The following is a 19512-nucleotide window of genomic DNA, read 5'->3' on the forward strand; positions in this document are numbered from 1 at the left end:
CTTCCTTTAAAATGCTGTAACTGGCATTTAAATTTACTGGGAAAAACCCACAAAACATGCACTGCAATCAGAACTGTCTCTCTCCAGCAAATCTGGAAGGACCAAAGTGTGTCACACTGAAGGAAAACAGAATCAGTCACAAACAATCTGCAACAAGAACTCTCACCATTATTTGTGCTGTTGTTAAAATTCTGGAATAATAACTAACAGTCCAAAAAATGTAAAGATCCTAAAAGGCACAACTGCTGCATGGCTCTGGTAATAAAGGCAGAGTTGTAAACAGCCACACAGGCTGAACATTTAAAATTCCTAGGCAAAACTAATGAAAACAACCCCAGATTGACATTAGAAAATTTAAATCTTAGCAACAGAGAAAATCTGATCTTCTCATCTTCAAAAACATGACACAGCTCCTTCATCTTTTCATCTGCTTGTACATACATGATTATTTTTTGGTGGTTTTCAACAAACAACTGCATGGATGTTGGTTGCTTATTATTTCTTTTCTCTCCTTAACATATATATATTGCATTCATATTCATATTTAAATACCACTCAGAACCAACAGCAACAAAAAAAAATGCCCTGACTCCTTATGGATAACCTCCAAAAATCTTATTTTTCAGCTATACATAAAATATCACATAATTGCAGTTAAAACCTTCCTAAAAATGTAATTCTTTTCTCTTAGGAAAACCACCCACAGTCTAACAAATAAAATTGCAACCCACTTGGTAACTCTGCAGGAAGGTGAGAGTAATAGGCAGCAACCCTTTAGAATATGTTTTAGTTGTATATTTCTGTATAAACATGTAATGAAATTAAAAATTACAAGACTCATATTAAAACAAAAGGTCAGAAAACAAAGCTAGCAACAAATACAACTACCTTATGCTTTTAGCTAATTATGACACTAAAGCCAGAGGAAATAAACACATTTCAATTAGTAATTTCAACCCAGAGGAGAACAGAAATTCTAATGATTTTTTTTCCAGCACGTATTTCTTAGAAAATCTCAGCAATGACAAGTGAATAAATGACACGACAGGCCCTGCCTGCTCCTCTTCCACCATGACAGCAAGCACTGGGAGCGGGGTACCCCAGCCAGCCCCAACCCTCTCACATCTCTGACAGCCACACAAAGTTTTAATTAGTTTGCTAGTTCAGGGCTTCCTAGAATAAATGCAGTTCTGTCATTTCTAATGCATTCTCATCATCAGTTAATGGATTTTTGGATTTCTTTTTTTATTTGCCTCCAGCTCAGACAACCTTCTTGTCTTCTAATTTCTTCCAAATCAGTTCCTAGGTTATCCATATTTTCTCATCTGGAACACTAATGAGCTTGTCTAAAATTCACTTTTAATGCACCATTCTCATACCCTGACTCACTGAGGTGTTCTTTGTCAAACCCACATCACATTCCTGCATTGATCTCCAAACTATCAGTAGAGATCTGTGGTGTTTGTGAGGGTCCCCAGCATGAGGGGAGAGATGAGAATGTGACTCCATGTCCTCAGAAGACTAATTTATTATACTATTACATCAATATTATATCAATATTGTATCAATGAATGCTATACTAAATTATACTAAAAGAAAGAGAAAGGAGACATCAGAAGGCTTCACAAGAATGAAGAATAAAAACCCATGACTGACTCAGAGAGCCTGACACAGCTGGCTGTGATCGGCCATTAAGAAAAAACAATTCACATGAAACCAATCAAACATTTACCTGTTGGTAAACAATGTCTGAGCCACATTCCAAAGCAGCAAACGCAGCAGCAGCAATCCAAATAATTATTGTTTTCATTCCTCTCAGCTTCCCAGGAGAAAATTCTGGGCAAAGAGGATTTTTCAGAAAATATAATGTTGACAGAGACCAGTGGATGTGCACAATCTGCAAATCTGTCAGTCATGTGCCTACACATACACTGAGTTCAGGGTCTAAGTTCACAGATACAAAAGACTAAATTAGCACTTTTGGAGCCCTAAAACTTGTGTACAAAAATTTCCAGTTTTTCCAGCATTGTCCAAAATTATACACAGCATGGAGAACAAGAAGGTACTCTGATTATTCAAATACAAATGCCAAAATGAAACATGAATTTTTCCTGCTGGTGCTGGACATCACAGGATCATAAAAATTTTGGTTGTGGGGGATTCAGGATTTCATCTGCTCCAAACTGCTGGTCAAAATTCCTCTACACCTCCCTGAAAGGAGGTTGTGCCAAGGTGGGGATTGGCCTCTTCTCCTAGAAAAACACCAAGAGAATGAAGAGGACATGGCCTCAAGCTGTACCAGGGCAGGGTCAGGTTGGACATCAGGAGGAATTTCCTCACTGAAAGGGTGGTCAGGCATTGGAACTGCCCAGGGAGGTTTGGAGACCCCATCCCTGGAGGTGTCCACAGAATGGCTGGATGTGGCACTCAGTGCTCTGGGCTGGGGACAAGGTGGGGACAGGGCACAGGTTGGACTCGATGATCTTGGACGGCTTTTCCAACCTGAATTACTCCATGGAGGTAGGACTGCCTCCAAAGGCTGCTCAGAAACTTTTGTGAAAGTTCTGCTGCATTTTGTGGCCATCAAACCTCTCTTTTCTATCCAGTGACCTGTTTCAATGACTTATGGAAGAACTTCCCACCTCCAAGACCTCCTTGTTAAGCAGCTCATTTGAATCCTCAAGTGTTCTTCAGAGCTCAACCTGAATGAGATTAAATACCTATACATTTATCTATTTATTTATTTGCCAAGATAAAGCTTCAAATTAGACGTTCTCTCTCTCAGCAAGGAAATTGCTTTGAAACTTTTTAAGGAGATCCCAATCTTTTTGCACGTGGCATCTTGTGGAGGTTGCCACGGCACAGGCAAACCAGAGATTATTCCTGACCTGAGCAGACTGCAAATGCTATTTCAGGCAAAGGAAAAAAACCAAAAAAAGTCTTTAAAACTGGGATGATCCTTAACTTATCTGAGAAAAAACAGAAAGAGCAGCTGAACAGCCTCAGCTAGAAATGCAACAGATAAAGGCAATCTGAAGGTAACACATTTTTCATCACTTGGAGCTTTCGTGATTACATTTGTGTGGCTCATATAAAACAGGTTTTAGCCAAACATACTCCACTGGAATCAAAGTAGAGGGAAAAAAGCAAATCTACTTATTTCCCTAATATAAGAAATCAAATCACATGTTCAAAAAGGAGGTTTCTATTTTATTTATTCATTTCATCTAGAAGCCTATGAAAAGAAGAAATCAGAATGGAAATATTCATATAAGTTGAATAAAACAATAGCCTAACATTTGTCTACCCTCTCTTGACAGCATTTTATTTTCCCTAGTCTCCTTGACACACTGCTAAAACAGAAACACATTGTTGCTCATCAAAACACAATCTTGGGAACATGAGTTTTTATCATTGATGAAATCCAAGTCCTGTAGCTCAGCTGTAATTTCTTGATTTGCATTTGCTGAAGCGTGCTATCAAACAGAGGTGTAGCTGAGCACAAAGTTAACCCAGCCCCTGGTGAAACTGTGAATCTACAATGGAACTCCTGGGCTGATGCTTTCTCTTCTCTGGGTAAAGCAGGGGAAAATAAAGCAAAAGGAGAACAAGAAATTCCTCCCAGAGGACAAAATAAGTTGGATTTCACAACAGAGTTTGGTGCACAGCAGCTTCACTTGCTGAGGCTGATCAGTACCAGAATAACAAAGAACTGGCAACCTCATTTTCAGCTGTTTTCACAGTGAATTCAGAATTTTAGTCTATCTTTCGTACCAAGAACAAAATTATCAGGGTTTACCATGGAAGTTAAATACCATGTTATCACCATGTGGAATGAAAGAACAAACTCTCTGCCTTGACTCTGTAAAGTCATTAGACTTAGGGACTTTCATGTCCAGAATAATTTGTAGAGAAGAAACAATTTTTTTTCAAAAACAAAAACAGCCAGCTTTGGAAAGTGACTCCCTGAAAGAGCAGAGAAACCATAGAGGGACATCATTTGGGGGGAATTAAAGTAGCAGCTTTCCCTTATTAACAGCAACTCAGAAACAAAAAGGCACCAGGCCTCCACAAACATTCCATAAAAACAGGTTTTAATAGTTTCTGTAATTTGGGTGGTTGGTTTTGGTTTGTTTTCATTTTGAGCCTGTCTTTCATGGTGAAATAACAAGCCAGAAGCATGTCTCAGTCAGATCCCTATCTCAGACTGACTGTTAAGTTTCTAAATTGCTTTATAAGACAGACATAAGTAAATAGCTGTTGCTACTGTATTCCTGCTCACATTTTGAGGCTATAAATTATTTAGAACAAGAGCCTCTAAACATGTTTGAGCAGAGCTTTCCAACAGAGATCACGAACAAAAACTGCTCATGTTTTTATTATCAAATACGATTAAGATAATTATGTAAAGAGAGTAAATACAGCATCAGGCTGAAGGAAGAAACAAAACAAACCAAAGACACTTGCCTGGGTAACAAGAGGCTCCAAGAGCCTCTCTACTGTGAGAGTCCTGATTTCCAAACTTTTGGGGTCCCATTTCAGAATGATAGGTGACGTTGCAGAAGTCATACTCCCTGGAACAGATAAAAATCACACAGCATGAGAATTATTACTGCCATATCCACACACTGCAGAGCATTTATTTAAAGAATAAATATATATATAGCCACATATTAAATACTTCTCCATAGTCTTGCTGGTGTTCCTGTGCTCCCGAGAACTCCCAGGTGCACCACTGCCACATCCAATGGGTGTTTAGATGTTTATATTCTTATATATATATTTTTTTATTATTATTTTTACTCCTGTACCTCCAAGACCACAGCAGATGGGTGCGTCCTGAAGGAACCACATCCCATGGAGGGCACAGGCAGGAGCAGGTTTATCCTGCAGGAGTTTATCCCACAAAGAGACCCCAAACTGGAGCAGGGGAAAAGTGTAAGGAAGTTTTATGAACTTACTACAATACCCATATCCCCTAGCACCCTTCAGAGTGAGAGAGGCAAGGAACTGGAAGAGTCAGATGTGGAATGAAACAAACTCAACAACTGTGTTCAGATTTTTGAATCAAATTTCTCCCACAATATTCTTAATTTTGCATCAAGAAGAGGAGTACTCATTTAAAGACAAAGCAGATTCTCCGGACCACCGTAGGCTTAAAGGCTTAAACAAAGCCCAAAATTAAGACAACAGCAAATTGCTGTCATTTTATTCACCATTTCAGGTTTTCATGCCATTTTCTTAACAGTTGAACTCATTTTGGTAATTCCAGATACAGAGAAGTCCAGCTGTCAGGCTGCAAGAGACATCCAGTGCACCTCACTGAGCTGGAAAGTGATTTAAATATTTGGTGACAAGCAAAGCCACATATAAATTAACCTGTCCACCAAACCCAAGAAGACAGAAAAATCAAATTAAAAAATATTCATTTCAAATAATTCCGATTTAAATATTTATTTCACAATTAAAATGAAAAATTAGAAGTCCTGTATACCATGAGAACTCTTAACAGGTAAAGACAAACCAGTAATATCATACTGGATATCATGTGAGATTCAAGTCAGGCCCCTCTGCATAGAGCATCCCAAAAGTTTCAAATTGTGTTCTTCAGAAAGCAATTTTACTACTCTTAACTTAGCAACTTTGGCATTTTATCTTAGCTTTTTTAATCAATAAGCTATTTTCAGTACTAAAATTTACAAATAAATAAATGAATTAATCACCACCGCAATTAAGGGAACAAAAATCAAAAGAAATTCAGCTATTGCTCCTTGAATCACAATCCACTTCATGAATTCAGCAAGGCACTTACTCAGGATTTAGCAGCATTATCCAGTATGTACAAAATAAATTCTACTGCTCTACTCAGGAGAGTGACTGGAGGAATCACTATCAATCAATATAAACAGGCCGGCGAGTCTCTGCAGAAGATTCTCACTGGGTTTAAATACTTGCTCAAAAAGAGAGGCATATCAGAACTCCCTGATCAATATATTTATAAATCACATATAAAACCATCATTAGCTTCCTCTCACTTGCAAACGTTTGGTAACAGAATTATCAGATAATATCTAGCGAGTGCTAAAATCACTATTATTCAGTTTCCAGTCCTCCACAGAAACCCATTAGGTTTCATGTTTTACAGTGCTGAAAACACCCAGGCGTGATTAAAGGAAACTGTGAGACAGTTTCTAGTTGCTGTAAACATAGGTGATGGGGGAGCCATCATTTTTCCAACAGATAATATTTAATTATCTTTCAGAGCCTGTTTCTTTTTTATATAAAGTTGGTTGCCACTCCAGTTGGTCTCTGGAAGTCAAAATATAAACCTGAAGTAGACAATTATTTTAATTGGTTAATTATGAGTTAGGATATTTTCAAATGTGTCACAGTCTTCTCACTAAGCACACTTCTCCTCACTAAGTATTAATGTGAGTACTCAAACTTGTCATAATTCCAAAACAAATTCAAAGCTGTACCATAGTCCAGAGCCTACAAAAGCAAATTCACTTTAGTGGATGGCAGTCATGCAGGTGATACTAAAAATAACCTGGGTGATCACTTGTTACAGCCAGAATATGGCCAGAATATAACCTTAACAAAAAATAAAACAAATATCCCTCAGAACTCAAAATAAAAGGGTGATTTTATTCTAATTTTTATGACTTTCTTTTAGTTACTATTAATAAATTTTTCTTTATACCCTTTTAAAATTTTAAACCTACTTTACTTTTTTCCCAACCCTACCTCACAACAAAAAATAAATACACTAATAATTAACCAACACTAAATCCACCACAGTGGCTTTCAAATATAAAAAGGGAACACGCAAGAAAAAAAATCTTATTAAAAACTTGCGGCAGTTTTTCATTTGCAGTAAAATCTACACAACAGCAAATAAGAAAAAAGTAAAATTAATGTATTTTTCTCAGCAATCCTTCAGTTGCTGTCACAACAGCAATTTTAAATGACAAGACTAAAGAGAAGTTACCTGCCCAAGTGTTTATGTAAGAATAGATGGAATGTTTCTTCCTTGCAATTTCTGCACTGAACTTCCTACACCAAACAGGGACTGCTCAGTTGGATAAAGGACAGGATGCTCCGAGTATTTTATGACTATTTGACCAAATATTCCCCAGAAGTAGCTTTAAGTACTCCACTGAAAGGAAATATAATTTAATAGTGCTGTAAAAATACTGCCATAGAAGTATAGAGACATTGCAGTCCTAATCCTGAACCCAGCTCCAGACTTCCATCAAGAATATATTTTAGGAATTCTATTGCCTGTGTTTCTTCTTCCTTGAGCATGTGCCAAAATGTCTCCTGTTCTAAGCTTTTAGCTTTTCCTAAATACAGCAGCACAGAAATGTCTCTATCCAGCTCAGCAATGCTCAATTTGTTTAGCCAGTCTGTCTCCAAAGCCTATCTCTAAAGAAAATAAGTATTTACTTTAGCAAATACTAACAAGTATTTACTTGGACAAGTGGAGCCAAAATCCACATCTGTCACCGTCATATTTTCTGGAAAAACCCCTTTGCCCAGGATTTTTCTCCTGGGAAGCTGAGAAGCCTCAGAGAAAAGGAAAACAATTCTTATCTCATTTGCTTCTCCTGTGTTGTGGAATGTGTTTGGAGATTGTTCACCCACAGGTGATTGTTTCATTGGTTTCATGTGAATTGTTTTGACTTAATGACCAATCACAATTAAGCTGTGTCAGGAGTCTGGAAGGAGTCACAATTTTTCATTATTATCTTCTTAGCCTTCTGTAAGTATCCTTTCTGTATTCTTTAGTATAGTTTAGTATAGCATTCTTTCATATAATATAGTATCATAAAATAATAAATTATCCTTCTGAGAGCATGGAGTCAGATTCATCATTCCTTCCCTCATCTGGGAACCCCACAAACACAAGACACAGCAGCAGAATTCTCCATTATGTAACAGCCCCCACAATTGTAACCCCACACCACCCCTGCCACCAGCCTCTTCACACAGCATAATTCTGCTTTTTGGAACATCCTACGAACCCAAAATGTTCAGCATGTGGAATTGTTTGTCTGTCACACTACAACTCCCTGGTTTTCCTCCACAACAGATCCACTCTCCCTGTGACTCACACAGCGATTTCTGAGGGTCAAAGCTGCTCACGAGTGACTGCAGCTCATTTCTGTGCTGCAACCCCAACTTAAAATATTTAAAATCTACATCAGCTAAAGCAATGTTTGCTGAAGCAAAGTGATAAGTTTTTAAAAACATAAACATTGCCAGTCTTGAGCAGACCTCCAGCTGTTAGTCCAGCTCACATCTGCAATGCAGACACAAAAGACAGATGGTAAACATTTCATCCAGAATAAAGTCAAAACCCTTTCTACCTGACTCATAGGAAAGCTGTAGGATTAATCAGCTGGCAGGAGTAAATTTGCAATGCTTGGCAGTTCAAGTCTGTACTTCCAACACCCTACTTGCTACTGCAAGGCAAAAAATTATATTTATTAGTGGAAGAAAGATGTCCAGCAAGGTTAAGAAGCAGTAAGGTGAGAGGAGTCAAAAGGCTAAATAGTAAAAATTTAGCAAAATAGTAATAATCTTTCCAATATTAAAGGTAAAAGACTAACTTTTTACTCAATAATAATACTCAATATTTAATACCTAATACTTAAGGTATTTACATGGAGGAGTGAAGAAAATCTGCTTTACATCTGATTCTCCATCAGTCACCACCCTGGATTTCAATCTCCATGTCCGGATCAGTTCCACAAATGCTTTAAACCCATCTGATCGCCAGCTCAGCTCCTCCTGCAGGTCTCCACCCTTCTCCCTTGGTGAATTCCGCCAGGACAGAACCTGCCTGGACAATAATTCACCCTGCCAGGCTCACAGCAGCACAGGGGACAACCACAGCCCTGAGAGGAGCAGCAGAGGTGGGAGGGCAGGGCAGCCTCTCCAGACACAAACTGGTTTAAGAGGAGTTAAAAACAGAACAACACAGCCTGCACTTCCTTGGTTCTCATCTGAAGATTGAGAACCACGTCAAAACAAACACCTCTCTGCACAGAGACAGACAGACTTCTGCCAGGAATATGGAATTCCTTCCAGCAGGATACACAAGCCCTTGAGACAGACAGAGAGAAAAAAACAAAAACAAAAAAAAACCTGACTGATTTCACAGACATTTGTTTCACTGGGAGGTGGAAATCTAAACACAGGAATGGTTATACCCTTGAGTCTGCCTACAGAGAATAGCAGCGTTTAGAGATGCACGAGCTGGCTCTGGATTAGCTCAGGCACAGGGCAGGCAGGAGCACAGGACAAACCAGCTCAGAAATCAGAAATCCTACAAACACACACAGCCCTGGCTGACCTGGCTGGCAGAGAGCTGCACTGATATATTTATATACATAAACCTACATATCCATAGCCAAGATCCTGTCCCCTGACATTTATCTGCAGTGCTGAGCAATGCAGCTGCACCTCTGCTCTGACCTGAGCAGCAGAGAGTGAAGCTGCAAGAGCTCTGATCCTCTAGGGAGCCCGGTTTCCAGCACAATTCCCAACCCATTTGCTCATTCTCTGCCTCCACTCACACAAGAATACAAATAGAGACAAAAGGACAAACAGCAGCAGCACGTAACAACTGCAGGGAAAGGAAATAAAGCAGAAATGCTAAGAGGACAGAGACTTACTATGAGGAGTAAAAGTGCAGTGGGAAAGGGAATGGAGAACATGCCTTTCTGCAGATAAAAAGCTCTTATCATTACTCAATGACAGCCCAGCACAGCCTCCAGCAGATCTGGCTGAAACAATCAGAGCTCAAGTGGGAACTTCCCATCACCTTGCTTAAAAAATGGAGAAAGGAAAAAAATAATAAACAGAGCAGGATGGTTTGGAGGAGTATAAGGAGTGTCTGTCTCCACACTTGAACAACAACTTCTTGACATACTCATTTATTTTGTTTAAAGAATGTGACTCCTCTCTTCTTTCACAACTTAGGTGGGGAAGAAACAAGCCAAACTAAACCTTTAGGCCCCACTCCCAAGCCTAATCACACAGAAAAATTTTAATTGGAGCTTTTCTAAGCTCTCAGCTTCCCTTTGGATTCAGAGCCCTCTCCCCTTCTGCTAACCCCCCACAGCAGGAAGAGATTCTGCTTTGGCTTCAACAACACCAAGTTCTTAAATGGAAGCAGCCCAAGATGCAAACTCACATTTCTAACCAATAAACCACCAAGGAAGGAGGGAAAAGGGCTTTACCTGCTGTTATTATAGAGCAAAAGTTCTATTGTCATTACATTGCAAGGGTTCCGCATTTCTGGAGTTTTTTACCCCCTTGATGTTTCTTGCAGGCAGCTCCTCCAGGCACCGACTCTTCCTTGTCCTCACAGCAGCCAACTGACTCCAGTTCCCTCAACCACCCAATCCACTCTTTTATAACACTCTTCTGATGGGCTACAGGTGTAACCTGTTAACATCAGGCCTGCTCCTGATCCTTAATAATTGGCTCAGCTGCAACTCTTTAGGGCTAAGATTACTTTCTACACTACCTTTATTTACTCATGTTCTATCCCCCTACACTTTTCAAGGGGAGGATTACTGCGGTAACGGAGCCAGTGGGACAGAGACCATGCAGAGCCCCAACACAAGAACTGGCTAAAAAAGATAAAAAAGGCAATGATGGAGGGATTGACAATTTTCAGTCACATTAACCAGCTCAGTCTTGGAGTTAACAACCTACACCAAGACCTGCATCAGGTGTGAGGCCTTCAGAAATCAAGCAGGCCCTTAAAATCTCCCAAGGAAGGTACAAACATCAGTGTAAGAGTTGGAGTAACAAAGGTGTCCCATCCCCACCCACCTGCCTGACCCTCTGCTGCCTCTGCTTTGACCAGAAAGTGAGAATGGACCTCAGAATTCCATGCAAACCTTAACTGCATGCAGTGTCCAAACAGCTTCTATCTACTCCATGTCCTAGGAAAATAATTCTACTTTAAGGGCTCACACACCTGCAGCTGAGTCTGAGTGCCTATCTGGGCTCTCCCATCATTCAGCAATCAGGTGAAGTTTATTAATTCAAAGATCTTCACTCCAGGGGGATGTTATATCTAATATCCAATCCTTAAAACACCTAAATTTCTAATGGCTGCTTCTCCATGAGAAGCCTGGTGATTTAGGGAGTGCTATTTCTAGAAAGGATGAAAAATATGATTGTTGGCATTTCTTTGCTTTAATAAATATTCCAAGTAGAACCGCATGAAAAGTAATTTACTCCAATAAGAGTAAGCAATCAAAGTGCTTGAAAGCTGCTTTGAACAGCCATACATAAAATTCCTATATTCAAATAATTCATCTTGCATTATTTATACAAGCATGGTTTTTTTCCACTGAGTAACTTTTACAGTCAAGGTAGGGGAGTTTCCCTAAAAGCTCAGTGAAATAAAAGATTTTAAAGAATCTGTACCACAAGGCAGCCAGGCACCAGCAAAAGGCTGTCCTGTCTGTTCTGTACAACCATAGATTTTCCCCCAGATCGCTCTGTATTCACACAGCTCCTCAACACCTCCTAATAAAAGTTCTCTCACAGCTCTGGACGTGATCAAAGCCCCTGAGCTCAGTGCTGCTGAGAGGCTGGTTCATGTCAGGTCATGCTGCAAGCCCAGGAAAACCAAATCGTTTTAAATCAGGTCCTCAGTGCAGATCCTGCACTCTCTTCTCTATCCATCGTATTTCCCCCCAAATGATGCAAATTTCTACATACAGCAAAGTAATATCTGTAAAAGACAGATAAATTACTGTAGATATGCTGAATTTCCAGAAATTACCTTCCTTTTAGCAATAAAACTGTAAGGTTTGGAAACTTTTTTTTCTGCTTCCACTTAAGGCAACATTACCTTGCAGGAAAAAAAAAAATCCAAGCAAACATTTCTTCACTTCTTCTATTTCACTTCCTACTTTTCTTCATTGTATGAACTTGGCATTAGTAACACCAGCTCACATTTTACAAAGGCAGAGAGGTATTGAGAATCTTTGGTTTAAATTAACACATTTGCTCCCCTTACAACAACAGAATTAGCATCTCAAGTTCCAACAGTGCTTCAAAAAGAGTTCTTGAACTTAATCCTAACCATGACTTTGCAAGCTTCTGTTCCTGCATGTAGGGGTCATCCTTTCACCAAAAGAATCCTATTTACAATTCCTCATCCTTGGAAACTACAATTAACCTTACCTCTGTATTACCCTGCAGCTGCTCTTCACTTCTCAGAGAGAGAATTCTTTATTCCAGGCAGATCAACCACTGCAGCCTCCAAATGAAACAACTGACAGATTTTCCTATGGAGAGTCAAAGCTTCAGGGGGTTTTGAGCTTTTTTGAGTTTGCTTGGCTTTTTCAGGAGGCTGTTTCCCTGCTGGTTTTACTAGAATGGCAAGGCTGCAGCAGCATCTCTACACACATTTCCCTTTCATTAAGTTTTAAATTATCCAATTATTAATCATTTTAATTAAAGGGGTTTTTTTTCTGTTGTTCCTACAGGTGCAACACTGTTTTCCTGCACTGAACAGAATCTTTTAGTTAGGTGAACTTTAGTTATGTGAACTACAGACACAGCCAGCCCAAAGCCTGCACAGTTTCACTGGATGAGCGCAGTCTCCCCTTGCCCTTGGAAAGCCCACAAGCCTCCACACTTTGGAGAAGGAGCTGTGCCATTTTCCAACTCCATCATTAACACATTAAACAGGGCTGGCCTCAGACAAGGCCCACTGGAGGCACAGCTGACATTTTCCTCAGCAATTAATATCTGGGGTCATTAACCACCTCTCTGAGCATTCCCACCAACTTCCAGCTGCCACATCATCCTGTATCTGATCTGTCCAGCTGCTCATCAACTGCCTCTGAGAAACTCCTAAAAACCTCAGAGAAATTTATCATCTAACCCTGTGTTCATTAAATCTGCTCTTCCTTTAAGCATTTTACAGAAAGTTGCTCTATCCTTAGAAAAACCTGTTCAGAATAGGTCTCATTCTGAGACAAGCCACAGCTACCACTCCATAATTATCACCAATCCAAAATAAGGACAAAGTAAAAAATCTGCATCGACAGAACTAAATGTCAGGAATAAGAACTGAAACTGCTTAATTCTGCTTGGTCACTTGTTATTGAAAACTTTCCTGATGTTATTTTTATGCTGATGGATGTTTTAAATAAGGCACAATGCATGATAATATCCAAAAAGTTTTATCTTCCCCAGTTGTGCATTCACAGGATTTGCTGTAGTTCTCTCGGTTGGGAAAAACTGAAATACAATGTGGTACAAGAACTGCATCACATTATATTCTCAACTGAATTCACTGAATTAAAGATAATTAATGTTTCCTATTCAGAAAAGTCCTTGATTCAAAAGGAAGGTATGCAGACAATCAGGGGACATGCACAATTTCTAATGCAAAAGATGCCATCTTTAAAGAATGCATCTTCCAAAGGAGAAAAAAAAAATAAAATAAAGTAGCTGTTTCTCCCAAAACTTATGCACAACTTTGGAAAAATGTCATGGAAAGAGAGAGATAAGGCTTCTAACACCTGACCTCTCTCTTATTTTTCCTGAGTGTGCAGAGTACTGAAGACAAGAAGGAGAAGTACTCCAGAAAAGAAGGAGAGCAAGGCTGACAATTCAACATTAATCTCTTACAAAACAATGGGAGAAGCTGACACTTGAACATGTAACAAAGTATTACATGGGAGGTAACAATATTAAACTTGATATCACAGACTTACAGATTTGTATTTATGAGAATTTTAAATACCGTAAAAACAAAAATAACCAATTATTGTAACAGATTCCCCAGTAAAGGAAAAGTGAAGGAAAGCTGAAATTTCACAGGTTTTTCATAGAAATAAACAGCTTTTAAAATATTTTTAAATAGGGAAAAAATATGTATGAGGAACAGGGACCTGAGATGGATTTTTCATCCCTGCTCATTTTAAATTCAGAACTTTACTGTCTCCAAGATAAGGAATACTTCAAGCAGAACTGACTTCATTAGAAGATACAGTGCATGATATGGAGGTGATTACACTAATCACATCTCTTCCTTCCTGCAGGACACTGTCAACCAAAAACAAACAAAAAAGGCAAAGGATGGGATCTGGCTTCATTTCAAAAAGCCCTGTACAGCCACACAAACACCCTGAAGGTCATTTTGCAGTCCCAACAAACAACCAGGTTTCCAGAAAAGTCAATTCACACGCTCCAAGCAGGAACTAAACTGCTTTTATCCAGCTGAATTCCAGACCCCTTGAACTCCAGCAGTGAACACCCCACCATCTACAGCACTACCTTCCATTAAGATAAGGAGCATATAGATTTAAGAGCTCCCACTAATTATAAATGTGCTGGAATGGGTCAGACAGGCCAGTGACATGGGGAGATTTATGCTCCATGGCAACACAATTCATGGAGCAGGAAAGGCACTGGCACTGCCTGGCACAATCCACTATTTGTTTAAAACTACCCATAAAACACAGAGAACTGCTTGGTCACAGAATGGTCATAGAATTTTAAGCAATATTTCTCCAAACAAAGGGATTACTTTCAGAGCTAGAGATGATATAATCACAGAATCACAGAATGGTTTGGGTTGGAAGGGTCCTTAAAGTTCATTTCCACCCTCTGCCATGGGCAGGGACATTCCCACCAGCCCAGGTTGCTCCAAACCCCATCCAACCTAGCCTTGAACACCTTCCAGACAGAAAAATCCCAATCTAGTGGCAGCCAATATTTCCATTACACATACACAGCAGTAGAATAAAAACTCCCCATCACGGTCGTTAATTTCCTAACGACCAGTATTTTAGAGTTTCCTCTTTTACCTTTTCCTATGAACAAACCCAGTTTTCAAGGCAGTAAGTTTCTTTGATTTGGCTCACATCCCTGTCTTTAATAACTCCAGAGCATGCTGCCAGCCACCACAACGATGCATGGATGTTCCTGGGCTTTAGTGGGGTATTTGCAGCAGAATGAAAGAAAACCAAGCAGATAATTCAATAGTGACAAGTGTCATCACAGTTTCTCTTCATTGCACAGGCATGGAAAGTATCCAAAATCACCATTTGTCCCTGATCAAGGGATGTTCAGCCTTGAAGCCTGAGCTCTTTTTTGTTTTGTTCCCTGCATCCCACCAGGCAGTCAATAGGTGATCCTGCTGCCCTCACTAATCCATGGCATCCCATCACTCCTTCTGCTGCCACGTACAAAGCACTCTGAGCTTATCCCTCGTGGCTGTTTTGTTGTTGTTCACTTGGTTTTAACTACATGTTTACATCCCACTCCTTAAATTCCCCATTTGTCCTCGCTAATTCCTCTGTGCCATCCTATTCCTTCAAAAATAATTCTTATCACTGTGGCTCCAGCTTTCTACTGTCTGAGAGCAGACTGACGGGGCTGTTTCTCATCCACTCTATTCCATTAATGCTTCACTTTGCAACAGAAAATCTAATTTATCAACATCAGCCTGTACTTTTTGATTTCTGTGTAGTACTTAGAACTAAACATGTTTTTCCCCACCTATTCCATAAAGAAATCCATCATCCCAAGGACATGGGACAGGTTTTTTTATCCCAGATGTAATTGTGTTGTCCACTTAGCTTTAATTTGCTGTCCAAGCCACCATGACCTGCAACACCTTCAGAACATAAATAACTTTTCAATAATGTTGTGCTTTACAAAGGCCCGGCATTGTATCTTATAAAAGATATCTTGTGATGCCTCAGATTTGTGTTAATCAACATCTGAAACAGAGAGAGGGGAAAAAAAACACAAAGAAGAAAAAAACCACAATCAAACCAAACCAAAGAACCAACCAGAAAAACAAAAAACCAAACCAAAACAAAGAAAACCCTACCACCCAAAAAACAAAACCCAAGGAAAAAACTTACTGGCAAACTGAATTTGGATTTTTTTAGTGTTTATCAGTCAACTGTCATACACAAAGATGTGTTAATTCTACCAGCTAGAACTTCTATGGTCGCTGTTCTAGAAATTTTGGGAATTTTCTTTTTTTAATTTAGCTGCTGATGTTTCTGGTGTGACCACAAGAGAAGACAAGACAGTTCAATAAATCAGTGTCAGCCTAGACTACATCTGCAACTGGTACCTGAAAGAATTTCTCAGATTGATCACTGAGACTTTAATTGGACCCTGTGTCAACCCCTGCTTTGAGCCACATCCACTCACAGCTTTTCTTTCACCTAGGTGAACCAGAAACACCACAAGGGCTTTGAATTAGTAAAACCAGATTTTATTAGAACACAGCTTGGCCATTACAATAAAGAAAATTCAGGAGGAGAGAATCAAAATGAAAGGGATTTATGAACAAATGTAATCTCCTTTCAGGGTTGAGCTCTTCCTTTGGCTTTGCTCTCAGGTCCAGCACTTTGGGGAGGTTTGCAGGGTATCACCACATTTTGCCATGTCTTTGGCAGCCTCAGAAATTCCATTTCCACCCTGTTATAACATTGGCAGGACACCTGTTTGGGTACCTGTTCATGGCTCTTCAGAAGGCATCAGGTTATGGGAATGCTACAGGTTCCATTCTCACTTCTGTATCTCAATACAGAAAAAGAAACACAAAAAGAATTCAAACTATACAGAAAGAACTCAAACTATAGATAGCCCAACATTTATTATTTTCCTTTACTTTGATGTCATTTCCCTCTCCTCTTATGTTTCCAGGAAACCTAGCTACTGACAATAAATTAACTGATCTCAGGACTGAGCACATTACTGAAATGCAAAATGCCAGCCCTCACAATTTGATCATTTACCTGTTCCTCCCTTCTTTCCTTCCAAACAAACAAGAACCATGGAGCAGGACTGCTTTGAAGTTTTTACAATGGCAGTGAAAAAAGACAGATTAAATTTAAGTTTGATAGATGCAAAGTGATAAAAACCAGGAAGGACCAGGATCCTGCCTGCATACATAAAGATGGACTCTGAATTGGTTATTAAACCCAGGAATGCAATCTGTGAATTATAATAGCTTTCTGTAAATGCCAGCTTAACACAGAGCAGCAACAAAAATAAGGTGAGGAATTATTCTAAAAGGGAACAAGAACAAACCAGAAAACAACATTATGCCAATATAAATCCATATCATTAATATAATTTAGCCATCACTTTCCTGCAAAGAATATTGCAGAACAGAGGAACAGAGCGGCAACAAGGGCACTCAAGGACTTCAAGGAAAAACTACAGAGATTAAAAAGTCTTCACAGTGCAGAACAAAAGAATACCTAAAATCATAGAAACATAAAATATCCTGAGCTGGGAGGGACGCACAAGGATCATCAAAGTCCAAATGCTGGTGTGGCACAGGTGAATCCCAACAATCCCACCGTGGGCATCCCTGGAGTGGTGTCCAAACTCTCCTGGAGCTTTGGCAGCCTTGGGGTTGTGCCCATTCCCTGCGGAGCCTGGGCAGTGCCAGCACCCTCTGGGGGAAGAACCTTTTCTTCTTCATCATCATCATCATCATCATCATCATTGTCAACCTGTAGTGTCATCAATAAAACTATACAACATTTTGCTTTAGTCTTTCTCAATGGAAAAAAAAAATAATAAAACCCTTTTGGCATTATCCAGAAAGGTTTGGGAACTCCCTGTCATAGTGCACTACAGATGTGAGAAATTTACACATCAGCTCATAAAATGCTTTTAATTCATTCCTGAAAAGGAAGAGAAAGGGGAAAAACCGACAGAACAGACAAAAAGCCCGATCAGACTGCCCTGAAGGTGCTGAGCTGCAGGCTGCTGAGGCTTGAGAGAGGGCCAGGAAAGCTCTCAGGGAGTGCTTTCCTACACTTTTACTCAGAGGCATCAACCACTTCATCCCCTCATTAAATGGAGTGTAAAGCTGTTGTCACCCCAGCCTGCTGCCTGCTCTGGGATGGAGAGCAAGACAAATCACTTGCAGACAATCTCCAGCAGATCAGGAAACCTCCGGGGTACAAAGGATTGGGCCAGCTCTTAGGAGTGAGATAAATCTACTCCTTTTCCACTTCCCGTGGGATAGAGCAAGCAGGGCACGTGGTGCCAGGCTCTAAGAGCAGGAACGGCTTTGCCCAGACAGGGAGGATCAGGAAACAAGGAATTCGGTGGATCTGAGGGGAAACACGGGGATGACAGCTCCAGTTTGCCTTTCAAGCGTCAGCAGCTTCGTTTACTAAAAGAGGCACACGGAGGAACCATTCAGCTTCACACAGAGGCACTTGTGAAAATTACTTTTTATCATAGACCCACGATGTTCCTGGAAGTGAGGAATCACCACCGAGAAGGGCAGGCATGGAAAAAATCTCAGGGGTTGAACAGGTGGTGACATTTCCTTCACTGTGGGATCTCAGCACCTCAGGACTGAGGTGCCGAGCCACCGAGACCGCCCTTGGGGGGCTCGGGAGTCCTGGAATGTTCCAGAAGTGTCTGGTGGCTGGACTTTGATCCTACACAGGAGACGACACCTGTATGAGGATAGGAGGGTTTCACCGGGGTGAATGGTGAGGGGATTAGTTAATTAGAGAGTGAAACACAGGGTTTAGGATTTCTGTACAGGGGGGTTTAGAGAAGTAAGATGGAGGAATTGGGGCGTGTCCTGTCCTTCTTCTTCTTCTTCTTCTTCTCCTCCATCTTCTGTGGTGATGGTGGCACTTTAGGATTGGTCATTACTAAAAGTGCACTGGGCAATAAGGGTGAAAGGTATTGGGGAAAAATGATAAATATTGTACACGTAACCATGGGTATAAAGATAGGTGGCTGCCCGGGAGGGCAGCACAGTGTGCTCATGGCTGGCTGCTGAGCAGAGCTCTGTCGGGCCGAAAGAAAATCTTTTAGATAAACAATTAATAAACACAGAGACCGAGAAAAGAACTGAAGCCTCTTCTGTTCCTTTGATACGCGGGCTGCTCCAAGGCCACCCTGGGCCTTTCCAGGCCCTCCGAACAGCCGAAAACCGGACACTTCACTATCTACACGGCAGTGGCACAGCAGTTCTGCTGTCAGTGCTCTCACATCCTGACAAGAGGGAGGTTCAGACCACTCTCCAAGGGCTGCTGGTGCCAAAAGGGATAGAAAACACAGCAAAATAACAGATTCTAAACATTTTATATGATCTATTTATCAGGCAGAAAGAGAAGCCTTTTCTTGTCTTCTAACACAGAATCAATAAGGCTGGAGAAGACCCTCAAGATGAGCAAGTCCAACCTCTGAGTATCACCATTCCCACTTGTTTTTATCTCAACTTTTAATGAAGGGATGGGACCACAGTTGGGCTGAGAATGATTTATTGCTCAGATAAACATCAGCCCCAGAGGCTGTGAGATTTTAGAGGAGCAGACAGTTGGCCATAGCTCAAAGCAGCCACAAGTTCTTCATTACAAGGCAATACAGAACTTTCTAACCCAATGGACAGCAGCTACAGGGTTTATTTTGCTTTTCTCACCTATCACCTTTACTCACTTCTACTGCACTGTGGAT

At 40.3% G+C, this 19512-nt stretch overlaps 1 protein-coding gene across 3 annotated transcripts in view; it reads right to left on the bottom strand.

Annotated features, from left to right (window-relative positions):
• Window positions 1-19512, bottom strand: part of CTNNA2 (catenin alpha 2) — a 494680-nt gene that overhangs the window by 430990 nt on the left and 44178 nt on the right. For all 3 annotated transcript variants that reach the window (XM_074540544.1, XM_074540542.1, XM_074540543.1), the window contains exon 2: window positions 4468-4574. In XM_074540544.1, the coding sequence (XP_074396645.1) occupies window positions 4468-4569 (102 nt within the window). In that variant the 5' untranslated portion in view covers window positions 4570-4574. The remainder of the gene's footprint in view (window positions 1-4467; window positions 4575-19512) is intronic.

The sequence above is a fragment of the Zonotrichia albicollis genome, chromosome 5, assembly GCF_047830755.1.
Source record: "Zonotrichia albicollis isolate bZonAlb1 chromosome 5, bZonAlb1.hap1, whole genome shotgun sequence".
Classification (NCBI taxonomy): Eukaryota; Metazoa; Chordata; class Aves; order Passeriformes; family Passerellidae; genus Zonotrichia; species Zonotrichia albicollis.